This window comes from Phascolarctos cinereus, unplaced genomic scaffold, assembly GCF_003287225.1.
Source record: "Phascolarctos cinereus isolate Bilbo 61053 unplaced genomic scaffold, phaCin_HiC Scaffold_4;HRSCAF=312, whole genome shotgun sequence".
NCBI lineage: Eukaryota > Metazoa > Chordata > Mammalia > Diprotodontia > Phascolarctidae > Phascolarctos > Phascolarctos cinereus.
The window spans coordinates 278,664,085-278,687,676 of record NW_027555847.1 but is presented as its reverse complement, the minus strand read 5'-3'; the positions used below and the strand labels follow the sequence as shown (position 1 = coordinate 278,687,676).

The 23,592-nt window shown below is 35.5% G+C and overlaps 1 protein-coding gene across 2 annotated transcripts in view; it reads left to right on the top strand.

The window, feature by feature from the left end:
• FBXL17 (F-box and leucine rich repeat protein 17) overlaps window positions 1–23,592 on the top strand; it is a 513,353-nt gene that overhangs the window by 455,889 nt on the left and 33,872 nt on the right. Inside the window, exon 8 of one of the 2 annotated variants that reach the window (XM_020968827.2) lies at window positions 16,445–16,587. The exons of the other annotated variant lie outside the window; for it this stretch is intronic. Within the exon in view, the coding sequence (XP_020824486.1) occupies window positions 16,445–16,587 (143 nt within the window). The remainder of the gene's footprint in view (window positions 1–16,444; window positions 16,588–23,592) is intronic. 2 annotated transcript variants of the gene reach the window in all.

Genomic DNA, 23,592 nt, shown 5'->3' with positions numbered 1-23,592 from the left:
TATATCAAGCCTTAATATTCTTGAACTCCAATTACTCAGTACTAACCCACATCTGGATTTATAATTAATCAACATGTCCCACCCCCATTCTTTAGAAAGCTTGATTGCTTTCTTTTCCCTCTAGAATAAAATGCAAACTTCTCTGCTTAGTATATAAAGTTCTCTATAATCTGGTTTCTATTTTTTCAGAGTTATTTCATGTTACTTCCCTTCACTGTATCAGTGTTTCAACCAAACTAGCCAGCTAACTCTTCCCAGGATTCCATGTACTATCTTCCCTCTTCATGCTCATGAACAAGCCATTCCACATCCCTGAAATGCACTCTCTCCTTACCTCAGCCTTTCTGAATCCTTATCCTTTTTTTAAGGTTCAGCTATCTCCTACAGGAAGCCTTTTGGGGTTTTCCCATTGTTAGTGTCCTCCCCCTCCTCACATTGTCTTGTGTTTGCTAATCAATCAACAAGCACTGTTCTAGGCACTGGGGATACAAATACAAAAGAAAGCCAATGAAATCACAGATCCAGTCATTATCCCTACCCACTTTAAAATTACCCTAATCAATATTTAGTTCTTTTCTGAGGTGTTTTTCCCTTGTTTCTCACTGCTTGTTACTTGTTTAAAGAGGTTAAGATTGAGATATAGCAATTGTGTGTCTTATCTGTTTTTCCATTCTTCTTACTCTTTTACTAATGGTCTGATTGTACACAGATGACTGATTCCAGGATAAATATTACATCAATAACAAGTCCTTTTTGATCTGTTAAAATTTAATCTGTTTCATTATTATTATAAAGTTATTTGGTATTTACCATGACCAGTGCTTATCAATTCTTTTCTCAAAGAGAGTGTTCATGATAGAAAGGCATAAAGTTTCTTTGTAATCCCTTTTTGTAATCTACAGGTCTTGGTCTTTCCTCATTACTTTTTCCTGAACTATGTTTTTTTCATATTTTTCTTTCCAATCTTTTCTATTCCCACATTTGCATTGAACATTGAATTTCAGAATATGTGTTAATTTTATTTGAAGAGTCTTACTGAGTTCTTCATAAAATTTCTCCACATTTTTATCCTCAAGAATCAATGTCGGTGCATAAGCTGCAATTATTTTCATGGTGGGTTTAGTGCAAATACTTATCATCAGTACTGCAATGCAAGATGACCAGATGTCCTGTGAATTAATGTTTATTTTTAATTTTTTTACATTTTTACGTCTCCAGGGTTTTTGTGTATTTTATTTTTATATTATAAACATTTACAGAATAATCTCACTTTGTTAAAGGTCTCTTTTAACAAAATAAAACAGTATGAAATATAATAATAATAATATAGGAAATGTAATAACAGTCACCTCATCTGAAAGTTCATGCATCATTTCACATCTGTAGCACCTCACCTCTCTTTTAAAAAAATTTGTATTAATCTATTTTCTTTCCCACTCCATTGGGAAAAAAGAGCTTATAACAAGCAAAATATAGTCAAGCAAAATAAATTCCTTCAATGACTATAACACAAAAAATTATGTCTCATTCTGCAATGAATAGCATGTTTTATCAGTAACTCTCTGGAATCATGAATGGTCATTGTATTGATCATAACTGTTATAGCTTTCAAAAAAATTTTACAGCGTTGTTTTAGAATTGTTCTCTTGGTTCTACTCATTTAATTTTTTTAGTTTTTGGAAGTCATTATATAAGTCTTTAAATGTCTTTTTGAAATCATGTATCTATCTGTTCATTTTTTATAGCACAATAGTATTATGTAACATTCAGCCATTGGACATCCTCTTAGTTTCCAGTTTTTTCCACCACGAAAGGAGCTATTATAAATAATTTTGTAAATAACTTTTGTACATTTTTATACAGAGGGTCTTTCCCTCATTCTTTGATTTATTTTGAATATAGGCCTAGCAGTGGTGAAATAATATTTAGATGTATGATAAAATAAATCTGGCCCACTCCTTTCTTTGCTCCAAAGAGCCATCTGTCGATAAGCTACAACTTCCTCCTTTCTTCTGCTTGCATTTATAGTAAGCATATCAAGACTGAAAGGATTCAGCTCTTCCAACAGTATGTCAGTTGGGCAAGGATCTCACCTTTGGAATACAAGCAGTCAAGTAAAAGTTTGTAACGGACCTAAAAATTGTTTGACCTTATGCCTCATGGCCTCTTTTCCTTCATTGTCCCATTGTCACTACAGAAAAGAAAGAATGTTAAACAGACTGAGAGTTGTTTTGTGTTTTAATTTGTTTCATGGACTGCCCTGGCCAAAAAATTCACATCACTAAGTGGCTGGTCTCCTAGCAATGGGCTAGGCTGGAAAGCAGTCTCAGGCTGTTGCCAGAGCTGTAGTCAGAGTGGCAGAACCTGGCAGACCCCTGGCAGTGCCTTCAGGAACGTGGGGGCATCTCCATGACACGATAAAGCGTTGGAGCAAGTCTATATCGAGGTGATGTGTAAAAAGAGAGTAATGATACCTATACCACCAAACTTACAGGGTTGATGTAAAGTTCAAATGAGATATTCCTAGTGTTTTATAAACTTTAAGATACTATATAAATGTCAGTTATTACTTTTGCAATACACATGCATTACTTTGATGCTTAGCCCTGCACTTTACACAATATATAACTACTTAATAAATGAGGATCAGAAGAAAAAGAAAGGCAAGCAAGCAAACCAGGCATCCCAGGATATGTTACTTATTCTCAAGAAGTAGTTTGTGCATTAAGCTTAAATTTGGTCAACACAAATCAGATTAGCAGCTTTAGCAGCTAAAAAGATAAGCCTTTTTTTTAAAACATATTTACTTTATTTAGTTTATAATGCCAAGAATACCATTAACTTTTATTGGCTTCATTGTTAAGCTGTTATTTTCTTTCTTTTCATATATACCCCATAGTGTCAGGGCATACGTCTACCTAAAACAGACTAACCTTTCCTTGGGTTCTACATTTCATTCAGATGCAAGAGCAGCAATTTTCAATGAGTATGTTTACATCAGAAAGGATTTCAAACTAAAGTATAAAGAAAATTCTATATGAACTTCATTTCAACTGCGAAAAGAAAATTAACAGTTATCCTGTAACGATGATTCATTTTTAAAATAAATTTTGTTGATACCTTTTGTTTTTACAATGCCTAATTTTCTTCCTGTAGCCCTATTCTTCCTTCTTCCTAGAGAGCCATTCCATATAACAAAGATTTTTTTTTAAAGAGAGGGAAGAAAAACAAAACATCAGCAAACCCAGATTCCCTTTTATCTTTAACATATTTTCTCAGATTTAATTCATATCTTCACACGTGTACCTTGGTTTTTAAATAAAACAAATTGTTGTACAATCTTCTTAAATCTAGAATTTCCTAGTGAAGTTATATCTGTATATTGATGATGTAATTATTTACTACCTAGCATTGACCAGTCACATAGACCAGTGAGTGTATACAGTACTTTTGGAAGCATCCCTATAAAGATGACCTCTAAACACTGTATTTATTATATACACAATTTCTGTTTATGCATTTTATATGCTACACTTGTCTTCTAACTGATCCCCATACAAGGTACTCTGTCTCTCATCTGTCAGCCTTTTCACTAGCTTGTCCTCTGTGCCTGGAGTCAATTCAATCCTTGTCTCAGTCTCTTACAATCCCGGGCTTCTTCACAGCCCTGCTCATTTACCTTTCTGAAAAAATGTAAGCCCTTTGAAGGAGCTGGGCCAGAGTGCAGTGTCATAAACACCAGAACAGGGAAAGAGGATGAGATTAGAATGATTTTCTAGCCCAAAGATCAGTGATTCCAGCCTCAGAAGGTACAGCTTATGGAAGTACGAGGGTTGGGAATAAGAGAGATGGAACAGAAGGAATGGATTCTCATCTCAGAAGACATTGACTGAATCAGAGGGATTATGGAGCAGGATAGTGGTGTTAGTCCTCCCCTTCTTTCTCCTTCTCTTTCCCTCATTATTCTTCTCCTCCCTTCCTTCTCCTTCCTTCCCCACACTCCTCCACCAGATCATTATCCTATTTGCAAAATGACTGCTTTGAGCGTCGCTTTTTTTCATGTCCTTTTTCTTGTTAGAGATGCCCTAAAATATCCAAGATAACCCATTAGCTAAGTTGTGTTGAAGAAGGTTCAGTGGCTCCTATATTGCCTTAAAGATAAAATACAAACTCCTTTGTTTAGCGCTTTAGGCCGTCCACACTTTGTCTCAAACTTACCTTTCCACACTGATTATATATTATTCTCCCTAGCGCATTCTTCAATCCAGCCAAGCTAGCCTTTTTGCTATTTAGCATACACATTTCATCTTCCCTGTCTGTGCCTTTGTACCAGCTGTCACTTATGTGTGGAATGCTTTCTCCTTTAGGCCCTGTCTCCTATCAACTCTCAGTTAAAGTAGCATCTCCTGCAAGAGGCCTTTCCGCCCTCTCCCTACCCCCTTCCTCTTGTTACTCCTCCTTTCTGAAAATTCATTGTATTTTTCAAGGCTTTAGAGTCATGCAATCTTGACTTCAAGTCTCACCTCTGATGCATTACTGTGTAACCCTGGGCAAGTTATTTTACCTTTCAGTGTCTCAGATGATTCTGTAACACTCTTAAATTGCCAAGTATTTGCTGAGAAACCCATTAAGTAATGCTTGTGTGTGTGTGTGTGTGTGTGTGTGTGTGTGTGTGTGTGTGTGTGTGTATGTGTATGTTTTACTGGGCAGTTAGATTTAAGCTAAGGCAAAATGGCATAGAGATCCCAGCCCTAAAGCCAGGAACCCAAAGATCTGGATTCTAGCCCTGCCTCCAACACATACTAGCAAGTCACTCAACCTCATAGTATGCTAGTCTGATCTCTCTGTAAATTGAAGAGAAGGTATCGATCTGTATTAGTAGAGGTGATTTCCTTACCCAGGACTTCCCCAATACCAGTGAAGTCACAGCTCTAGTCCTTATCCTTATCCCATTTTACATTGTTAGATAAACTGAGTTTCCAGTGAGTGTAGTATGTCTTTTCATTACTTGAACATTGGCACAAAGAGCAAACCCTTTATAGGGAATATGAAAGTCCATGGATCAACCTCATTGGAAGATAAGGCAGTCTGTCCAATGTCACCATTTTTTAAACAGGATGCTTCTTGAGATTCAAGAACATATACAATTCCTAATTATAATATACATTTACTTAGAAATGAAGTGATTGGCATCAAGGAGAATTGTTTATGTTTAGTTGTAATACCCCTACCAGCACAGGATGGATGGCACCCTTTTTACTCTTAGGTAATTTTAGCTCTTTACTCTTTAGATAATTTTAAGAGTTCAGTGCAAGAGCTTAACTGGTGATTGGATCCAGTGGTTTACTACCTGAGAAATCTTCCTAGTTTTTAAGGAGCAAGAAGTAGATAGAATTCACAGCCCTTTTAGCTTTAGCTACAACTTCTAGGAGTATCCAAATAAAACCTGCCCCATGGAGGAAGTCCATTTTGACCAAGACCTCTGTGTCTGAATTGACAGCTTTTACATTTCCATTTAGGCATGCAGACAGAGAAAAAAATCAGGGAGATATTTAATGAAGAAATTGTACCAGAAAGGAACAGAACAACCCACAAAAAGTTTGCAACCATAAGGAAGAGAATGTAAATGAGGACCCTTTTTCTCATTTTCTGGTCATGTTTTAGATTTTTTTTTTAAAGTCACTTGCCATTTTGTTCATGAATAACTTCACAAAAGAAATTTGCTTTAGGGGAGATAGAGTAGGCTGAAAGTCTGTTCATTCTAATGATACTTTTCCTTATGTTCCTCCTCTTCTAAGTCTTGTTTGACTGCATGACCCATTTTCAACATAGAGGTACTTCTCCTACCTGGCATACTTTTGACCGACCAGACTGTCAATTTATGTATTATTATCACCTACAACATTAGTAGCATTAGGTTTCCTACAAAAATAAACATCTTGCTGCACTGCCCATCTGGACACCGAGGATTTTTTTGCCCTTGCCATTTGAAATTACTTAAAATCATTACTGTTTTCATTGTTGTACACCAAGTTAATTACAAAAGGTAGAAAATAGAGTACATGGGGATAAACACATAACTGTGTTTTCCCACTCTGTAAACCAAAATAAATAAACTGTAGTCATACTCAAGCTATAGAACTCACTGCTCAAGAAGTGATGAAATCTACTATAATGACAGGATGATAAAAAGTGCGTAATTCTATGATAAATAATATATGTATTTATGTAGGCCAGAAGAGAAAAAAAATCATTGAGTTAGGTTCTTTAGACTGTCAGCTGATGGCGAAGAATTCTTTTTGTTTACTGAATTGTAAATTTTAATAAGGAGAGTTGTCAGGGGATCTTAACATCCCATTAAAGGTATTGGTTACTACTTAAAAACAGCACTAGCAAAAAGCAAGAGTTATGGGTTTGATTCATTTTGAATTTAAGTTAATTCTGTCTAAATATTTCTAAGGTTAATTACACATTTGAAATTAATGTTTTAAAGAATTTCTACGCAGCAAATGAATGTTGTACATCTCCCCTTGTATTTTTTTAAGAAAGTAAAAATATTTACCATTGATTCTGAATGTACTAAAAGGTTTATGAAATTCTTCTCATAAACTTCTATTTTTCTACTTGTTTGTTTATCTCATTGGAGGGAAAGCATGTGCAACCTATAAATAATGCTTACATTTCAGTTTAAAAATATATGGAGTAGAAAAGCCTCTGCCAAGAAAGGTCAAATGCCAGAGCAGGCTGACTCCGTTTGTGAGTTAGACAATCCTTAGATGTTGCAGCTCTGAACTTTGTAAGCAGATATATTTAATATTAATGCCCTCTACACAATGAGCACCTAGAAATGTTACCAGTCTTGCGTTTTCACTAATACATTTTAACCACCACTAGATTCAATAACTTTTTTCATTTGATCTTCAGAAATGCAAAGGAAGTTGTCACCCCAAAACAAACCTCACATTCTGAACATTTCAAAAACAAGTATCATTTGAAAAATTTTACTTAATCTTATATGTTTTTCCAGGTTTGCTTTGCATATCATAGTTTTGTATTCTTGAGGATACAGCGAGGAGTTTCTTTTCCACTGCTGCCTTTCTTAAGCATATTATTTGTTACATGGAAAATCATCATTGTCTGTGAAGTCAAATGATAGCAAAAGTTTATTAGAACTACTCTTACTTTCATCCCATAGCAAGTACAGAAATATTAATATTTTTAAAAACAGAGTTAAACTGGTATCTTTGTAGTTTAGCTAATTAAATAATATAAATTATATTGGTAAAATAATAACAGCATTTATATAGCATTTTTAAGGTTTGCAAAGTATTTTACATGATAACTCATTGGATCCTCACAACAACCTTAAGAAGCCATTGCGGTTATCACGTACTTCATTTTAGAAGTGAAGAAGCTGAGGCACGGTAAAGTGTACTATAAGAAAAAGTAGCAGAAATTTTTTGAAGATTCTGGTGTTCTCAGGAGGAAAGCAGTGTAGTATATGTAACATGGTGGAAAGAACATTGGATTTGGAGTCAGAAAACAAGGTTTAAGTCTCAGCTTTGTCTTTCATTTCACTTCAGTGGACCTTAGTTTCCCCATCTGTAAAATAAAATAAGTTATTTCTAAGATTTCTTCCCAATCTAATTTCTTAGTGCTAATCCCACTATAACAAATGTATGTACAATTGTTTTAGTTACAAATGTTATAAATATAAATAGATGATATACATACAAGGTATTAAATTAGATCTTTTTTTCCCTTCAGTGTACTGATTCCTCTAAAGTTCTACACTGTGGAGGCTTCAGAAATTGTTGTATAAATAAAATAACCACAGCAAATGACTAACTTCATCTCTGCCATCATTACTTTGCCTTTTAGACTATTTGATTTATACATACACACAAAGAGAATGCACATTTGACACATTCATAATTGTGCCAGGAAATTTCTTAACTAAAGGTTTTTACATAAGCATTATGTAAAAGATATTAATCCTTTTGTTAAGTTTGAAGCCTATTTCCTAAGAGCATTAGGTCATTTCTTTTGATTTTACTAAGGTATAAAATGAGTGATAGATGATAAGGCTAGAGAAAAGAAAAAAAAAATCCAGTACATAGTTTGCTTATTAAAATGCATGTATGACTAGCAAAGAACACTGCTTCTATAAGGAAGAAAAATATTTTTAGTCTTAGCATTTATATGTAAAGTTCTTTCAGTTTAAACTTGACAATAATATGAGTTTTCAGATGGTAAATCTAATCTGCTACTTTAAAACTTTCCTTTAGTGGTTTTATAATTAAAATGGGTCTCAGAATCTAAAAAAATAATCTGTGCTTTCAACAAAAATCCTGATGAATTTTGTCTTTGGAAGTTATGTGATTTTATCCTACCCAGAAAATATATAAAAATATAGTAGCTATCTGACAACATATGGGTGTGTGTTTGTGTGTAGTTAATGTCCATCAATTGTACATCAATAATATACATCACTGATCAATACATTCATAGATTCTGAGCATATTCAACCGATCAAGCACATTCAATACCTTGCTTATTTGGGATCCTGTTTATTTTTTTAAATAGTATTTTATTTTTTTCCCAATTATGTGTCAAGACAATTTTAGCATTCATTTTCTACAAGATTTTGAGTTCAAAATTTTTCTCCTTCACTCTCACCCCCTCTTCTGAAAAAGGTAGGCAGTTTGATCTAGGTTATACATGTGCTGTCATGTAAAACATATTTACATATTAGTCACAGTTGTAAAAGAAGAAACAGATCAAAAGGGGAAAAAAAACCATGAAAAAGAATAAAAGGAAAAATTATGCTTTGATCTGCATTCAGAGTCCATCAGTTCTTTATCTGGATGTGGATGGCATTTTCCTTCATGAGTCCTTTGTACTTGTATTGGATCATTGTGTGGCTGAGAAGAACTGAATCATTCATAATTGAGCATCGCTGTGTACAGTGTTTTTCTGGTTCTGCTCATTTCACTTTGCATCAGTTTGTACAAGTCTTTCTAAAATGTGCCTGTTCATCATTTCTTATTGAACAATAGTATTCCATTACATTCATATACCACAGCTTATTCAGCCATTTTTCAATTAATTGACATCTCATCAATTTCCAATCTTTTGCCACCATTAAAAAGGCTGCTATAAATATTTTTGCATATACAGGTCCTTTTCCTTTTATTATGATATCTTTGGAATACAGATCTACCAGTGGTATTGCTGGATCAAAGGGTATGCACAGTTTGGGTGCCCTTTGGGCATAGTTTCAACTTGCTCCCCAGAATGGTTGGATCAGTTTACAACTCCAACAGTGCATTAGTGTCCCACATTTCTCAGAAATCTTCTCCAAGATTTATCATTTTTCTTTTCTGTCATAATGCCAATATGATAGGTATGAGGTGGTATCTCAGAGTTGTTTTAATTTGTATTCATCTAATCAAAAGTGTTTTAGAGCATTTCTTCATATGCCTATAGATAGCTTTGATTTTTTCATCTGAAAACTGCCTGTTCATATCCTTTGACCATTTGTCAATTGGGAATGGCTTATATTCTTATAAATTTGACTCAGTTCTTTATGTATTTGAGAAATGAGGCTTTTATTACAGACATTTTCTGTAAAGATTATTTCCCAGCTTTGTGTTTTCCCTCTAATCATGGTTGCATTGTTTTTGCTTGTGCAAAAGTTTTTTTAATTTACTTTAATCAAAATTATCTATTTTATATTTTGTAATGCTATCTCTTGTTTGTCATGTACCTGTAACTCACTTAACTTCTCCTTTAAGAATTTGGATACTAGACCACTTAGTGCATTTATATTTAGTATTGATTTAGTATTGCTTCATTGTCTATGGTACCTTTTAGCAAGATGTAGTTTCCTTCCTTATCTCTTTTAATTAAGTCCGTTATTTGCTTTTGCTTTCTCTGAGATCAGAATTGCTACCCCAGCTTTTTTTTTTAATTTCAGCTGAAGCATAATTGACTCTGCTCCAACTCCTTACCTTTACTCTGTATGTCTTTCTGCTTCAAGTGTGTTTCTTGTAAACATTATAGTGTAGGATTTTAATTTTGATCCACTCTGATATCTACTTCCATTTTATGGGAGAGTTCATCCCATTCACATTCACAGTTATGATTACTAATTGTGTATTTCCCTCCATCCTATTTTTCCTCCTGTTTATCCTCTCTCTCCTCTTACCCCTTCCCTCCTCAACAGTGTTTTGCTTCTGTCTTCTGCCTCCCTTGATCTGTCTTCTCTTCTGTCACTCCCCTTCACCCCCTTACTTAATCTCCTTCCCTACTTTCCTTTTGGGTAAGATAGATTTCTGTATTCAACTGATTGTGTACATTATTGTCTTTGAGCCAATACTGATGAGAATAAGGTTCAAGTGATGACCATTGCCTACCCACCCATATTTCCTTCCACTGTAATAGTCTCCTCATGTGAAATAATTTACCTCATTCTACCTCTCCCTTCTTTCTGTACCCAGTGTACTCCTCTTTCTCATCCCTTAATTAATTTTTTGTGTCATTCCCTTAGGTTAACTTTATGCCCGCCCCCTCTGTCTATGTGTATTCCTGCTAGCTGTACTATTTTTAAGAATTACAAGTATCACCTTCCCATGTACAGATATAAATAGTTCAACTCCATTGAATCTCTTATGTTTTCTTTTCCCTTTTTACCTTTTTAGGCTTCTCTTGGTACTTGATATTGGAGATCAAATTTTTGTTCAATTCTGGTCTTCTTATGAAAGCTTGAAATCCTTCTATTTCCTTGAATGACCATTATTTTCCCTTGAAGTATCATGCTTAATTTCACTGGGTAGGTAATTCTTGGTTGTAGCTCAAGCTCCTTTGCCTTCCAGAATATCACATTCCATGACCTCAGATACTTTAATAATGCAGCTGCTAAGTGCTGTGCAATCCTGACTGTGGCTTCCCAATACCTGAATTGTTTCATTTTGGGCACTTGCAGTGTTTTTTCCCCCTTGATCTGAGAGTTCTGTAATTTGGTTATAATGTCCCTTGGAGTTTTTATTTGGGATCTCTTTCCTGAGGTGATTGGTGGATTCTTTCAATGACTATTTTGCCGTCTGGTTCCAGGATATCAGGGCAGTTTTCCTTGACAGTTTCTTGAAAGATGCTATCCAGGTTGTCCTTTTGATTGTGGCTTTCAGGTAGTCTGATGCTTCTGACATTGTTCCTCCTAGATCTGTTCTCCAGATCAGTTCTTTTTCCAAATGAGATTTTACTTTTTCTTCTATTTTTTCATTCTTTCGAATTTTTGATTGATTCATGATATTTCGTGCATTCATTAGCTTCCACTTGCCCAATTCTAACTTTTAAGACATTGTTCTCCTCAATTAGCTTTTGTATTTCCTTTTCCATTTGGCCAGTTGTGCTTTTTAAGCAGTTTTTTTTCTTTTTCCAAGCTGTTGACCCTTTTTTCATAGTTCTCCCGAATAACTCACATTTCTTTTCCCAGTTTTTCTTCTCCCTCTCTTATATGATTTTTAAGCCTTTTTCTGAGCTCTTCCATGAGTTCTTTCTGGGATTGAGACCACTTCCTGTTTTTCTTTGAGGTTTTGCCCAAAGGTGTTTTGACATTGTTGTCCTCTTCTGAGTCTGTGTCTTGATCTTCCCTATCCCCATAATATCTTTCTGTGGTCAGATTCTTTTTCGTTGTTGTTGGTTTTTGTTCATCTCTTTTTTTTTTTTTGCCCTTTTCTTTTCTTTTAAATTTGAGCTCTGCTCCTGGGGTAGAAAGGGCACTATCTCAGGCTTCTTGTGCCAGGGGCTGCAGGCCCTGGTTGTTTACCTAGTACGCACTGATGATGCCCTGAGACCCACAGACACCCTTGTATCTGGTGCTGTGCTGAGGGTGTGTGGTGGGGGGTGGCTGGTGCTGCTGGAGGCCACAGGGGTCTGGCAGCTTAACTGGTGCTAAGCCAGGGTCCTAATGCTGGTGTTTGGTGTGTGCTGAGGCCAGTGGGGTGTTTTTGTATTTCCCCAGGCCTGTGCTGAAGCATGTGGAGGTTCTTGGATCTGGAGTGTACCTCTTCCTGGCTGTGCTGGGGCATGTGGAGGGAGGGAAGGGGGACTGGTGTTGGTGTTTGCCAGCCCCACTGCACTGGTGGTCAGGCTCTCCCACTGATTTGCTGAGGTGGAGCTTGCTGCTGGCTTGTGGGATACTTCCTGTATTGGACTGTGTTCCTTTTACTCAAGTGAGACAGACCTTTCCTGATGATCTTCCAAGTTTCTTGGGCTAAAAGATTGTTTCACTCCACCTTTTTGCTGGTTCTGCTGTTCCAGGCTTTGTTTTGGGGTGCTATTTTATGGTGGTTTGGAGGTGAATATGGGAGAGTTACTGCCATTTACTGCTTACTCCATCATCTTGGCTCCTGGAACCTTAGGATCCTTTTTAAAGACTCTTTACCACATCAAAAGGGTGCTAAAGATGTTATTGGAAACAAAAGCCTTTAAAAACATGTTATTGTATACCCAGATTTTACAATGAAGATAGCAACTGTTGAATACATTTTTAAAAAATATATATGTATTTAGAAAGCAGAAATATGAACACAAGTTCAGTCTGAAAATTTGCTTAAAATTTATGGGCCCTGGTGACCTTTACTGTTAACATATCTATGTACTTATGAAATTGCTTTCAGTTCCACAGACTTTTTGCTTCTCAAAGTGCTTTTATGTTGGTTCCATTTTATACTCACAACCCCCTGAGATTATTTTAGGAGGAAGTATAATCCCCATTCTACAGATGAGCAAACTGAGTTACAGAGAGGTTATCACTTGCCTAAGATCCTAAGAGCAAAATGCAAAGATAAAGGAGTGGATTTTCTTCCAGAATCAAGAAGGAAGGCTATGTCATTTCTGAGGAAGCTAATTTCTACCAGCCCATTGCTCCTAAAGTCACAAAGTGGATTTTAGTCTTAGGCAGCTCTCTGTTCTGTAATCTTAATGTCTAAAATGATGGGGAAGCAAAATTCATTCTAGTATGTCTAAATTCTCAGCCTTGTTCTGGATATAAATATATATTATCTGGAAGTCATCTGCATTGAGATTATAAATGAACCTGTGGTAGTTTGATGAAATTACCAAGTGAGAATATACAGAGAGAACAGAAGAGGGTCTAAAACAGAGCCTTATGATTTGCCAGTAGTTAAAAGTCAGGTCACACATCATACGTCATTCATGGTCCAACATCTTACTGGAGACTAAGATGTCACACAGGTAGAAGAATCAGGAAAGAACACTGTCACAAGAAAACAAAGAGAAGAGGGCTTCTAGGGAGCTGCGATGCTCCACAGTTTCAAATGCTATAGTCAAGAAGGATGACTGAAAAAAGGCTATTGGATTTGTCAATTAAGAAATCACTAGCAGCTGAGGAGAGTGATGTGGCAATTTGCCCCATTCCTAGCGATGGCATAGGTAGCTGAGGCTAGCAATGTAATATAATTTTAGACTCTTTTGGTGTTTAAAAGACTGTCGTGGAGAAGAAAGGTCAGACTTGTTCTTTTTGGCCCTAGAGGACAGAACAAAGAACAATAGATTGAGATTGCATAGAGGCAAAGTTAGGCTTAATGTCAGGAAAAACTTCTTCACCACTAGTGGTATTTCCATCCACGAGTGGAATGAGCTCCCTTAGGAGTCAGGCTAGAAGATCACTTTTCAGGTATGTAGTAGAGGAGATTCCTGTTCAGGATCAAGTTGTCTCTTGCCCTTCTTCATCTGAGGTTCAGATTCCACAGCGTTCAGCTTCTGGGAGAGCTGTTATGTGTTCGTGAAAACAAAAGCTAGATGAGGGCTTACCTCACTACCGGCTCATCTCCATTTGTTTTTTAAAACAGCTTCTGTAGACATTTTAGTCATTAAGACTGTACATTTGGAATGCGAAAGGGATTTAATGTTTCAACATAATCCACTGATCTCCATCTGAATGAACGAAATCCTATTTTGCACAATGATGAGATATTTTTACTTTGCCATTTTGGTCACAGTTTGGATATATTATATTCAAATAATGTATTTCATGAATTCAGGGCTCAACACAGTGTATTACAGGTGGTTAACATATTTGTGAATTAGATTGAATTGTACTTGTAAAGATTACATCACTATGGTTGCACTAGAGAATGTATAGTTAGTGAAAAGTAAAATGCTGACCTCATGTCTTATGAAGATGATAATAATTCCATCAAGACCAATAATTATCCTTTTTATGTGGGGGATACCTTGAAAAGGAATTAGCTTTTTATCCCACAAAAAGAGTAATTCAATTCATATCAGCAAACCTTCTTAGTAAGACATCCTATCTTGAGTTTATTTTTCTCACTTGAATTTGCTTAATTTTGAATACAAAAAGTATATGATAGATTGAAAGCAATAGCAAATCAGTAACACAAAGAACTTAGTAAAATATTTTCTATTTAGTATTTATTTTTATTGAGGAGAAACTATTCATGAGAATGTTATCATTATAAATAATAAAAAACATGCAGGAATGAGTAACTGGGTAAATTGTTATAAAAGAAGCATATGGATCTGATTCTGTGTGGGAAAAGAAAGTTGTATTCATTGCTAATTCTCTTAGGCCACTAAAGCCATGAGAAGAGAAATTTTACTAAATAGTACCTTTGTATTTTGAAAAAGTTACATGCCTCCAGTTGTGTGACTAGTTCATTCTTAATACCTGTGTGATCTTAGGCAGGTCACTTTACCACTTCAGGGTACAGTTCCCTTCTTTGTGAAAAGAGGGGCTTGAACTAGATGGTCTCTAAGGTAATTTCTAGCTCTAAATCTAAATGTGGGAGTATCATATCATTCTTGTTTTTTTCTTTAATGATGACCAGCAGCATTGCTGCAGGGGAAGAGTGTGGAGAGATGGTTGTAGAGGGAAAGAAAGTATTTACTAAACACAGCTTAAATCTTTGTGGGGTAGAAAATCTGATAAAATTTGTAATTCATAAATGAATATAGAGATGATCATAAAGATGTAAAGAAGTGTATATGAACCAATTATTGCATAATTGGTGTTTTCAAAGATTCCTCCGGTAGGATGTCATACAATTGTTAAGTTAATAAAGCACGTGTCATAATTTGAATATGAGATAAGGCCCCTTTATTTTAATAATGGAAAAGTTCTGAAAATTCAAGTAGGATGGAGATACTGTCGTTGTTTTGAAACTATAGCATTTATTTTGTGTGTTAATATAGGAGAAAGCCTCTGATAAAAGTGTAGGAAATTTACCATAACAAATGCATTTCCTTTCACTCAGCTGTAGCATGGTACAGATTAAATTCAACAGTATATGTAATATATTCTTAATTCCTAAAGGGGAAATATAGGATTCACTAAGGAGGACTAATGTGGAAAATGTTAGATTCTTTTACATTTTACAAGACGTGAACAGATGGAAAGAATTATGCCAATTGGTAGAAAAACTTGTATGCAGTATAGCACACCTCTAAAGAGTGTTTAAAGCTAGTTTTCCAAGAATACTTAACCAACTTTTAGTTAATTCTTGTAGTTTCTTAACCCCAAACAAAAAATATTTTGAAAATTCATTTTATCTTTCTTCTACATGAGTATTGAAAGTATTGTTTTTATTAAAACTATTGATTTATAGCTAGAACAATCAATCAGTCAACAAGCATTTATTAAGCCAACTGTGTGCTTGGCATTATGTGAGTAAAGTGAGAGACTCAGAGAAATGAAGTGATTTGCTCACAAACCCAGATTCCCTAGTTCCATAAACTATGATCTTCTCCCTATGCCATTAGCTACTTCATGAAAATATATTCTTTTAAAAGAAAGAAAAAGGTAATCTGGGATTGTTGATTTATGAAAGGATAACCATGCCTGAGAGACTCTCACCCTTAGGTCCCCACTGTCCTGATTGGCCTCAGTTGCCCATTACATAGGCCCAAGCCCAGCCATGTTTCATTTCACTCCCCATGTACCACAACCATCTCCTTGTACCTCCAGTTCTGGAATCATAATCAAATAAACACTGTCATTGCTCTTGTAAAAGGATGTATCAGTCTACTCCATTTGCCATTCATGCAACTTTCAAAACCAAAAAACCCCATTTTGGCCACCACTTCACTGTCTCCCCCTATTAAAACGTAAGCTCTTCAAGGGCAGAGACTATCTTTGCTTTTGTGTTTGTCACAAGTTCTTGGCACACAGTAAGCACTTAATAATTGCTTTTCCTTTCATTCATTCACTCATTCCTTCATAAGAATCCTTTAAAGTATAAGCTTTTGCAACACATTCAAATATGATTCCATTTAGGAAAAAATGACTTTACACATAAGATACACTGAAATCATTGAAAACAGAATCATTTTTGAATCATTAGTTTCCAGTATGGATTTTTACACTTTGCTTCTCTCTCCATTTTCATCTTTGCAGCACTGATAGCCATTGGACGATACAGCATGACAATAGAGACTGTAGATGTTGGATGGTGTAAAGAAATTACAGATCAGGGAGCCACCCTGATTGCACAAAGCAGTAAATCTCTCAGATATTTAGGGCTGATGAGATGTGATAAGGTAAGAAATTTATATTAAGTTGAATTAGCTGTTAGAATGAAGATTCCTGAAAATGCCTGATAACTTGATTAGTTTTGCATTTTTTTTGTATTTAACAATTATCACCCCACATCCTTAAGCCTCTAGATAAGATGAAATAGACAATAAGGCTTTGATTTTAAGGTTTCTTACAATCAGACTTTCTCCAGAATTCCACATTTCTTGACTCAGACTCATTCCAAATATTTTTATGAATAATTAGCCTAGTTTACTGCCACTTTGGGCTTGGTTTTGTTTAAATCACAGAGCAACACTGACACCCTTAAGCGCATGTGATTCATTCATTTATGCATTCATTTATTTAATAAATATTTATCAAGCATTCTAACATCAGCTATTAGATGTGCATAGTACCAGGGGAGCAGATAAAAAATTTAGATAAGATTTGGCCCCTGCCCTCATGAAACCTACAGTCTAATAAGTTCTTAAGATACAAATACATGTAACCATGTTGTATGGTATTTTATGCAAATGAATTAGATAGTTAGAAAACAAAGCACCAAGTGAGCTCCAAGAGAAGAGATTCCATGAAGTAGTGTCAAAGACAGATGTGAGTAGCTGAAAGGATTAATAAAGAATTGAGAATACTGGATTAATACTTTAAATGGGCCCATGGTGCCTAAGAAACAGTTCTGCTTCTGCCTTTACCCAGAATATTTTGACCCTTGAAACTTTCTGAGAAAAGTTTTGTGAATTGTATATTGCTTTTTACTTTAAAATGCTAGTTCCAGATGAATTTAGGAAAAATAAATGAAGCTAAGTGTACAAATCACTATATAATGACCTAAGTTTTCTAAATGTAGCACTGTGTGGTGGGGATCTGGAACAGGCCAGGTGTAAATGATTGTTGTCTCATTTTGTGTTGTGTCATTTTCTACAAGAATACTTAACCACACACACACACACACACACACACACAAAATACAAAACAGTGCTTGTCCTCCACAGTTTGATTATGTTATAAAATCCTTATTATAATCTCCCAGCCCAGACTAGAAAGCAACCTGATTTAGTAGCTCAATCAAATCACTGTTATTAACTCATTTTAACTAAATTTGTTACCTAAAGAAACTCACGTTAACTTTATTGTTGTCACACACACAAAAAGACATTTGAAAGGGCATCAGAAACAATGACAACAACAAAAAAAGACAACACCCATCTAGAATGAGACTGCAAAAATACCTAAGGACATCAAAATGTTTATGTTTAAAAATAAATACATCTCTTCCGAAAGGCTACATTTCTTTCTAGTCTATCCTTTTTCAGATTTCTTAAACAAGAGCTGCTACCTCAAAGTTTTAAGTATACAAACTCATGTACCCCATGTGTTATAGGATAACACCATCCCAGCTGCTGCATGTACTGGCCGAAATGAAACTTAACTATAGTGTGTTGAAGAATTGTTACGTGTTTGTTTTAGCATAGCTGTCTGATTTGAGGCCCAGTGAAGGGAGGAGGGTCAACCAGACCCCCAAAGCATGGGGTATCTAATCCACTTTCATTTTCATGCAGTATATTAAGGGCAAAATGTAAATGAATTTGCACTTTCTTTTACACTTAACATACCTGCATTTACTTTGGGTTTTGTTTAAAAAAGTTTTGTTAAGAATCAGACAGGTTTAGAAAGTCTTTGTTAAAATAAGTACTGAATAGCTACTGCTGTGGTCCACTGATTCTTGCTGTCATAGGTGAAAGAGAGGTTTCTAGGACAGGTATTTTGTCTCATAGTTCCTTTGGCTTCCAACAACACAAATTTTGGAATAATTATACCAGTAGTGAATTCTTCTAGTCTGCACATATAGGATATTTTCTAAATGGACTTGTGTGCTGATTATTCCAAATCAAAATAAATATGGCAGAATGTACATGAAAAGATAATTTTGCAAATATGTTTTACAGCTATCATTCATAAAAAAAATATGTATAGCTTATGTTTATTTGGGGGAGAGGTTTATATTTTGATTAATAATAATCAGGATGATATTTTTAAATGCATAAAATAAAATATAGAATCACAAGGAAACCAATTATATTGAAATAAAGTTATAAAAAATTGTTTTTAAGTTTATAAACCCCAAGTTAAGAACCTCTGCCATACACTCTTCTGACGTGCTTCAGGTCATCTTCCCCTAATGAAATAAGGCCACTTTTAGGCTCTGTCTCTGTGACTCAGGATTACCATTTGGGTTTGACACCTTCAGGTTTGACCCTGACCTGAAAAAAAGCAAACCAGTACCTGGAGGTACGGAGACTAGAACTGAAACTAACTACTTACAGATACAGAGGTGTCTCTAGGGTTGGCAGGAATAGTCCCTAGACACTTCCGGGTCCAGAATAGTATGGAGGCAAACTCAAAAGTTTCAACAGGAAATAGAGATAGTGATCCACTTTCCTGCAATCACCTCTCTGTTCTACTTCTGTCAGATGCTGATTAATAACAAGTTATGGATGACATAGAATGGGAAGAGATCCAGACTTTCTCAGATTAAGATTTGTGAATATTTATAAAAGAAAAATTGTACTGACCCATACATCCATTTTCAAAGGAGAGAGAGAGAACTAGGAAAAAGCACAAGTTAAATGAGAGAATTATATCCATATATTTTTGCCCTCTTTAACATTAAAATTAATATTAAAAACAATATGATTTTTAGAACCTTTCACATCATAGCCTCTACATAGTCTACAAAAAGATAAACACTGAGGCAAGAAACATAGCTATGGAAATAGAATAGAAAGATGAAAGAAGAAAAAGGAAAAGAAAGAGAAAACAAAACAAGGGAAAATAAAATTTGGAACCAGAAGCAAAGGAAATATTTGGGGTATGGTCAGGAAGGATTAAGATCTATTTTCAAGTAATTCATTAGAGAAAGAATTAAAGAAAAATAGTGTTTTTATTCCTTACTCCTTCGACCAAAACTGCTAGCAAGTTAAAAAAAAAAATAGACTGGTTCCACTATCCCTGTCCATCTGAAGGAGGTAGCATTGCTAATCCTTAAATCCTGTATCTCAAAGATTTTTGAGGTAACTTAGTCCATTCTCATTCTTTTAAAAATGGAGGCCCTGAGTCCATATCAGGTAAGTGGCTTGCCCACAGTCACATAGGTAGTAAGTATCAGTCAGGATTTGAAGTAAACCCTTGGGACTCTGAATTCAGCTTCTTCCCACCAATTCCTAGGCTGCTAGCTACCCAGTTTAAGGTGGGCAAAAAGAAAAATAAAGAAGCTTGTGACTGGGATGATCCACAAACACAACAACTGATTACAGAATTACTGTGGATTGATTATTGTCCTCATTTATAATTCACTTTGCTTCAGATTCAAAATATAGTGTTTTAGCCAGGTTAATAATTTTTTTCTCAGGATTTGTAAGAACAAAATAAAAGGTCTTAATTGTTTAATAAAATATATTTCTCCCTTTTCTTTCACCCTTACTTGAGGTAAAAGAGAACAAGTGAGAAATATGTACTTGAAACTCCAGACAGCGAATTTGTTTGGCTAAAACATTTGGCAAAGCCCAAGGAAGAACATCAGCCCAGCCCCTCCCCCAACAAATGCAGCAGTCCCAGGGCAGTTGTAAAAGTAGCAATTGCATTAAGAAACCCGTGTTAGTAGTTTTCCAGATTTCTGGAAAGATAAGCATGTTAGAAGCTTTACTCTGGGTTTTGAAGCTGACGCCATTTAATCTTCTAAACTTTAGTGCATTGTAAGAACCAAGAGAAGAAAAGCTGTGTGAGTCTCCTTTGATGAATTGGGCTGAGTTTATATACTTAGAGACTGTTCAAAGAGTTACTTGACCTTGGGAATTAGAGCTGACCTCCAAATCACCTATCAACTTAACGTGCATTTATTGGGTGGATTTAGTTAAAACTACTTGTACAATCAACAGGGTTCTAACAAGAACAGTATGTTTACTCTTGTTACTGCAGCTACAGATAGTGTCCTAGGTAATGGAAATCATTTTTACATCTTCAGCAGCAAAACTACAGATGCTAGCTAGATCTTATTCTTCTCAATCATGTGATCTTTTTCCTACTTACCACAGACAGCTTAGGGAGACAAGCAGACTGGAGAGGATTAAAAAAAAAATCAAGGAGAAGGCTCTAGGGCAAATGGAAATAAAATTCTGAGGGGTTAATGAAAAATGTTTTGGGTAAAAAAAAAACCTCTGAGAAATGAATGAACATTGTGGCATGGCTGCAGTTGAGAAGCAAAAGCCTCACCAGAGGCAATTTGGCTCCTTTGGGAAACCTTGGTGATAAAACACTGTACTAGAAACCTCTGAAGTAGTGAGTTAATACAGAAATTTGGAGACGGAATGGCTGAATTATGAGCAGTGAATAACATCATAAATATAGCCGTCTTCAGATGCCAAACCCTTGTGAAAAGCAATTGGATAGAGAAAAGCTAAAGCTTTTAAAAGATCTCTTTCACTTTGGATTTTTTTTTAACTTCATGCAGAACTAATTTTATACACTGTTCATTTGATTTGAAAATGCCAATGTCTGGAGTACCATTAAAGAGAACGTTTGAGGGAGACAATCCTTGGCAAAGCATCTTGTTTGAAATCCTTGGGGTTTGTGTCCCTGCATATTTGCAGATTGGAAGGAGCGAAAGTTTACTGTTTTTTTTCCACCCGGCTTTGTCTCATCAGTCTTTCTGATCAGCAGGTACTCACCTATGATCTACTTTTAGAGATTTCTCCACAGTCATTGCAAGGGCTTCAGCTGTCGCATTATATAAGATTTTTAAAGGCCCACCAAAATATTTTCTGACCAAAGCTGCTAGGAATCCCTTTGATATATAGTTGACACAAATTAGAATTACACAAGCGTGAAGAGTCCTCCCAGAAAAGATCAGAGCCACTACTAGGGGAGGAAAGTGCCTCTGTTTGATTCCATTGATTACCCAACTGCCTGCAGGCAAGCAGCCTCAGTGGAAGCTGAGTAGTATTGATCTGGACCTTGAAAATAATCAAATTAATTCATTTCTCATCAAACTGCCACTGCCATAACCTTTCCCCTCTTCTGCCGCGATTTCTAAAGCACACATTTTAGGAATTGAATGTTCGAGGCCTTTTAACAAATGCTGTTATATTTACCTTCTGAAATGCCAGCCTTCTTCAAAATGGGTTCTCTTAACAAGGAAGGTGTAATAAGATATATTGCTTCAAACCCCATTTTATTTAAATAGCAGAGAAATTTTATTTAATAAAATCAGTGGAAGCCTAATAGAGAAAGCAAGTAATAGAAGCCAGAGAGCTTTGTAAAACCTGCACTCTATGTCTCTTAAGTAGCCAGGACTAAGTTTTGTGTACTTAGTTTTAATATAAAAATATTCAGGAAAAACTGACCACTCTACTTTTCAGAAAAGGCCTTGTCAGCTTTTTTTTTTTTTAAAGAAAGTAGAGTATTTATCATTCAAGCTGTTCAGGAATCATGTACAGGAAAGCCTTATAGGGGAAATAATATATGACTTAATATCTACCATAACAAACTAATTGGAAATATCAGGTTAAAGGAAAAAGTAGTTGGTTGGGAATTATGTCTAAGATTGCCATGAAACCAAAGTGCTTGTCTTCGCCCTTCCCACCCTGCATGTACAAATAAGTATGCAGTTTATCCACAGCACAGAGAGCTTAAAGTAAAGATATTTTGAGATCATTTCACAGTTTATGCCGTACCAAAGAAAAATTATTATACATGTTTTTATACATGTGCACATCATCCCAAGAAAGAACCTAAATAAAATGTTAAAGATTAAGAATGGTTAGGACATAGAGGTTATATATACTTTTCCTCTGCTAGGTCTGGAGGACATCAAGAATAGATGTAATTCTCATTCCAAACAGCTTTTTTGATTTGAAATTGGGGGAGAGGTCATGGGAGTGGGGTAAGGAGGGATCTCTAGAGTACATGGCAAGGATATTTCCAGAGTAGGGGGAGGACATTAAAGGGGTCCTTTCCACCATATTTTGTTTACCAAGTAGAATAAGTTAAATTACTTAGACCGAAGTATTGCCATCTTATTCTTGTTCACACAAAAAGCAGCTTCTTCTGGTGAATACGGGTCAACCATCCACTTTGGAATACACTTTTGTATTCCAGTTCTAATTATAAGATGGTAATTGGGACTATGATAGCAGTGTTAATTCACAGATAACCTCTAACCTCCTTTTAACCTCTTCCTCCAATCCTCTTTACTAGAACTACTATCAAGTAGTAAAAAGCCAACTTGTATTTAAAAATTTAACTAAAAAGTGAATGAGACTTTTATCTGCTGTTTATACCTACTCCTAGAATTCTGTGCTTGATATCACTAAGAGGACATTGTATCATTAATAGCCATTAAGACAAGCACTAACCCTGGGTGGGAGGACCTAAAAAAGGAAATCAGTATGGCTTGCTGAGAATCAAGTAGCCATTATGAGGAGAATGCAATTCACCTTGCCATTACCTTCTGCTCACTTTGGTTTTAATGGAAATCTCTACCTTCCAGTCAAGGAATCAAAGTGTAATTGCATTTTAAAAAATAAATTGATTTTACCTACTTGTCCCCACATGGTAAGGAAAGTGGAATTTTGTGTTACTGTCCTTAAAGTTTGGCACAAGAAACCTTGTGGCAACTTTGTATGTGAGTGAGCTGTTTAGAACTTTGAGTTGGTTTAATTATAATTAAAATAACTTAGTGGGTGGATCATATTTTCTGTTTTAGAAATGAAAAGGGTAACAGTAAGTCATTAACAGAGTATAAATTATACTTCAGTTCTCTTAACAGAGTAACATGACCTCAAGTTTTGGGGTTTTTTATGTTGTGATAGGTATAGAAAGTTAGTGGATGCTTCTGAAGTAAACTTTTAAACTAGAAAATATGGAGACTTCACCATTCAGCCATAGGTTACCAGGCCCTGCCTCTCTATGTTGAGAAAGAATCCTGTTCTCTATTGGTATTTATTTTCCCATTC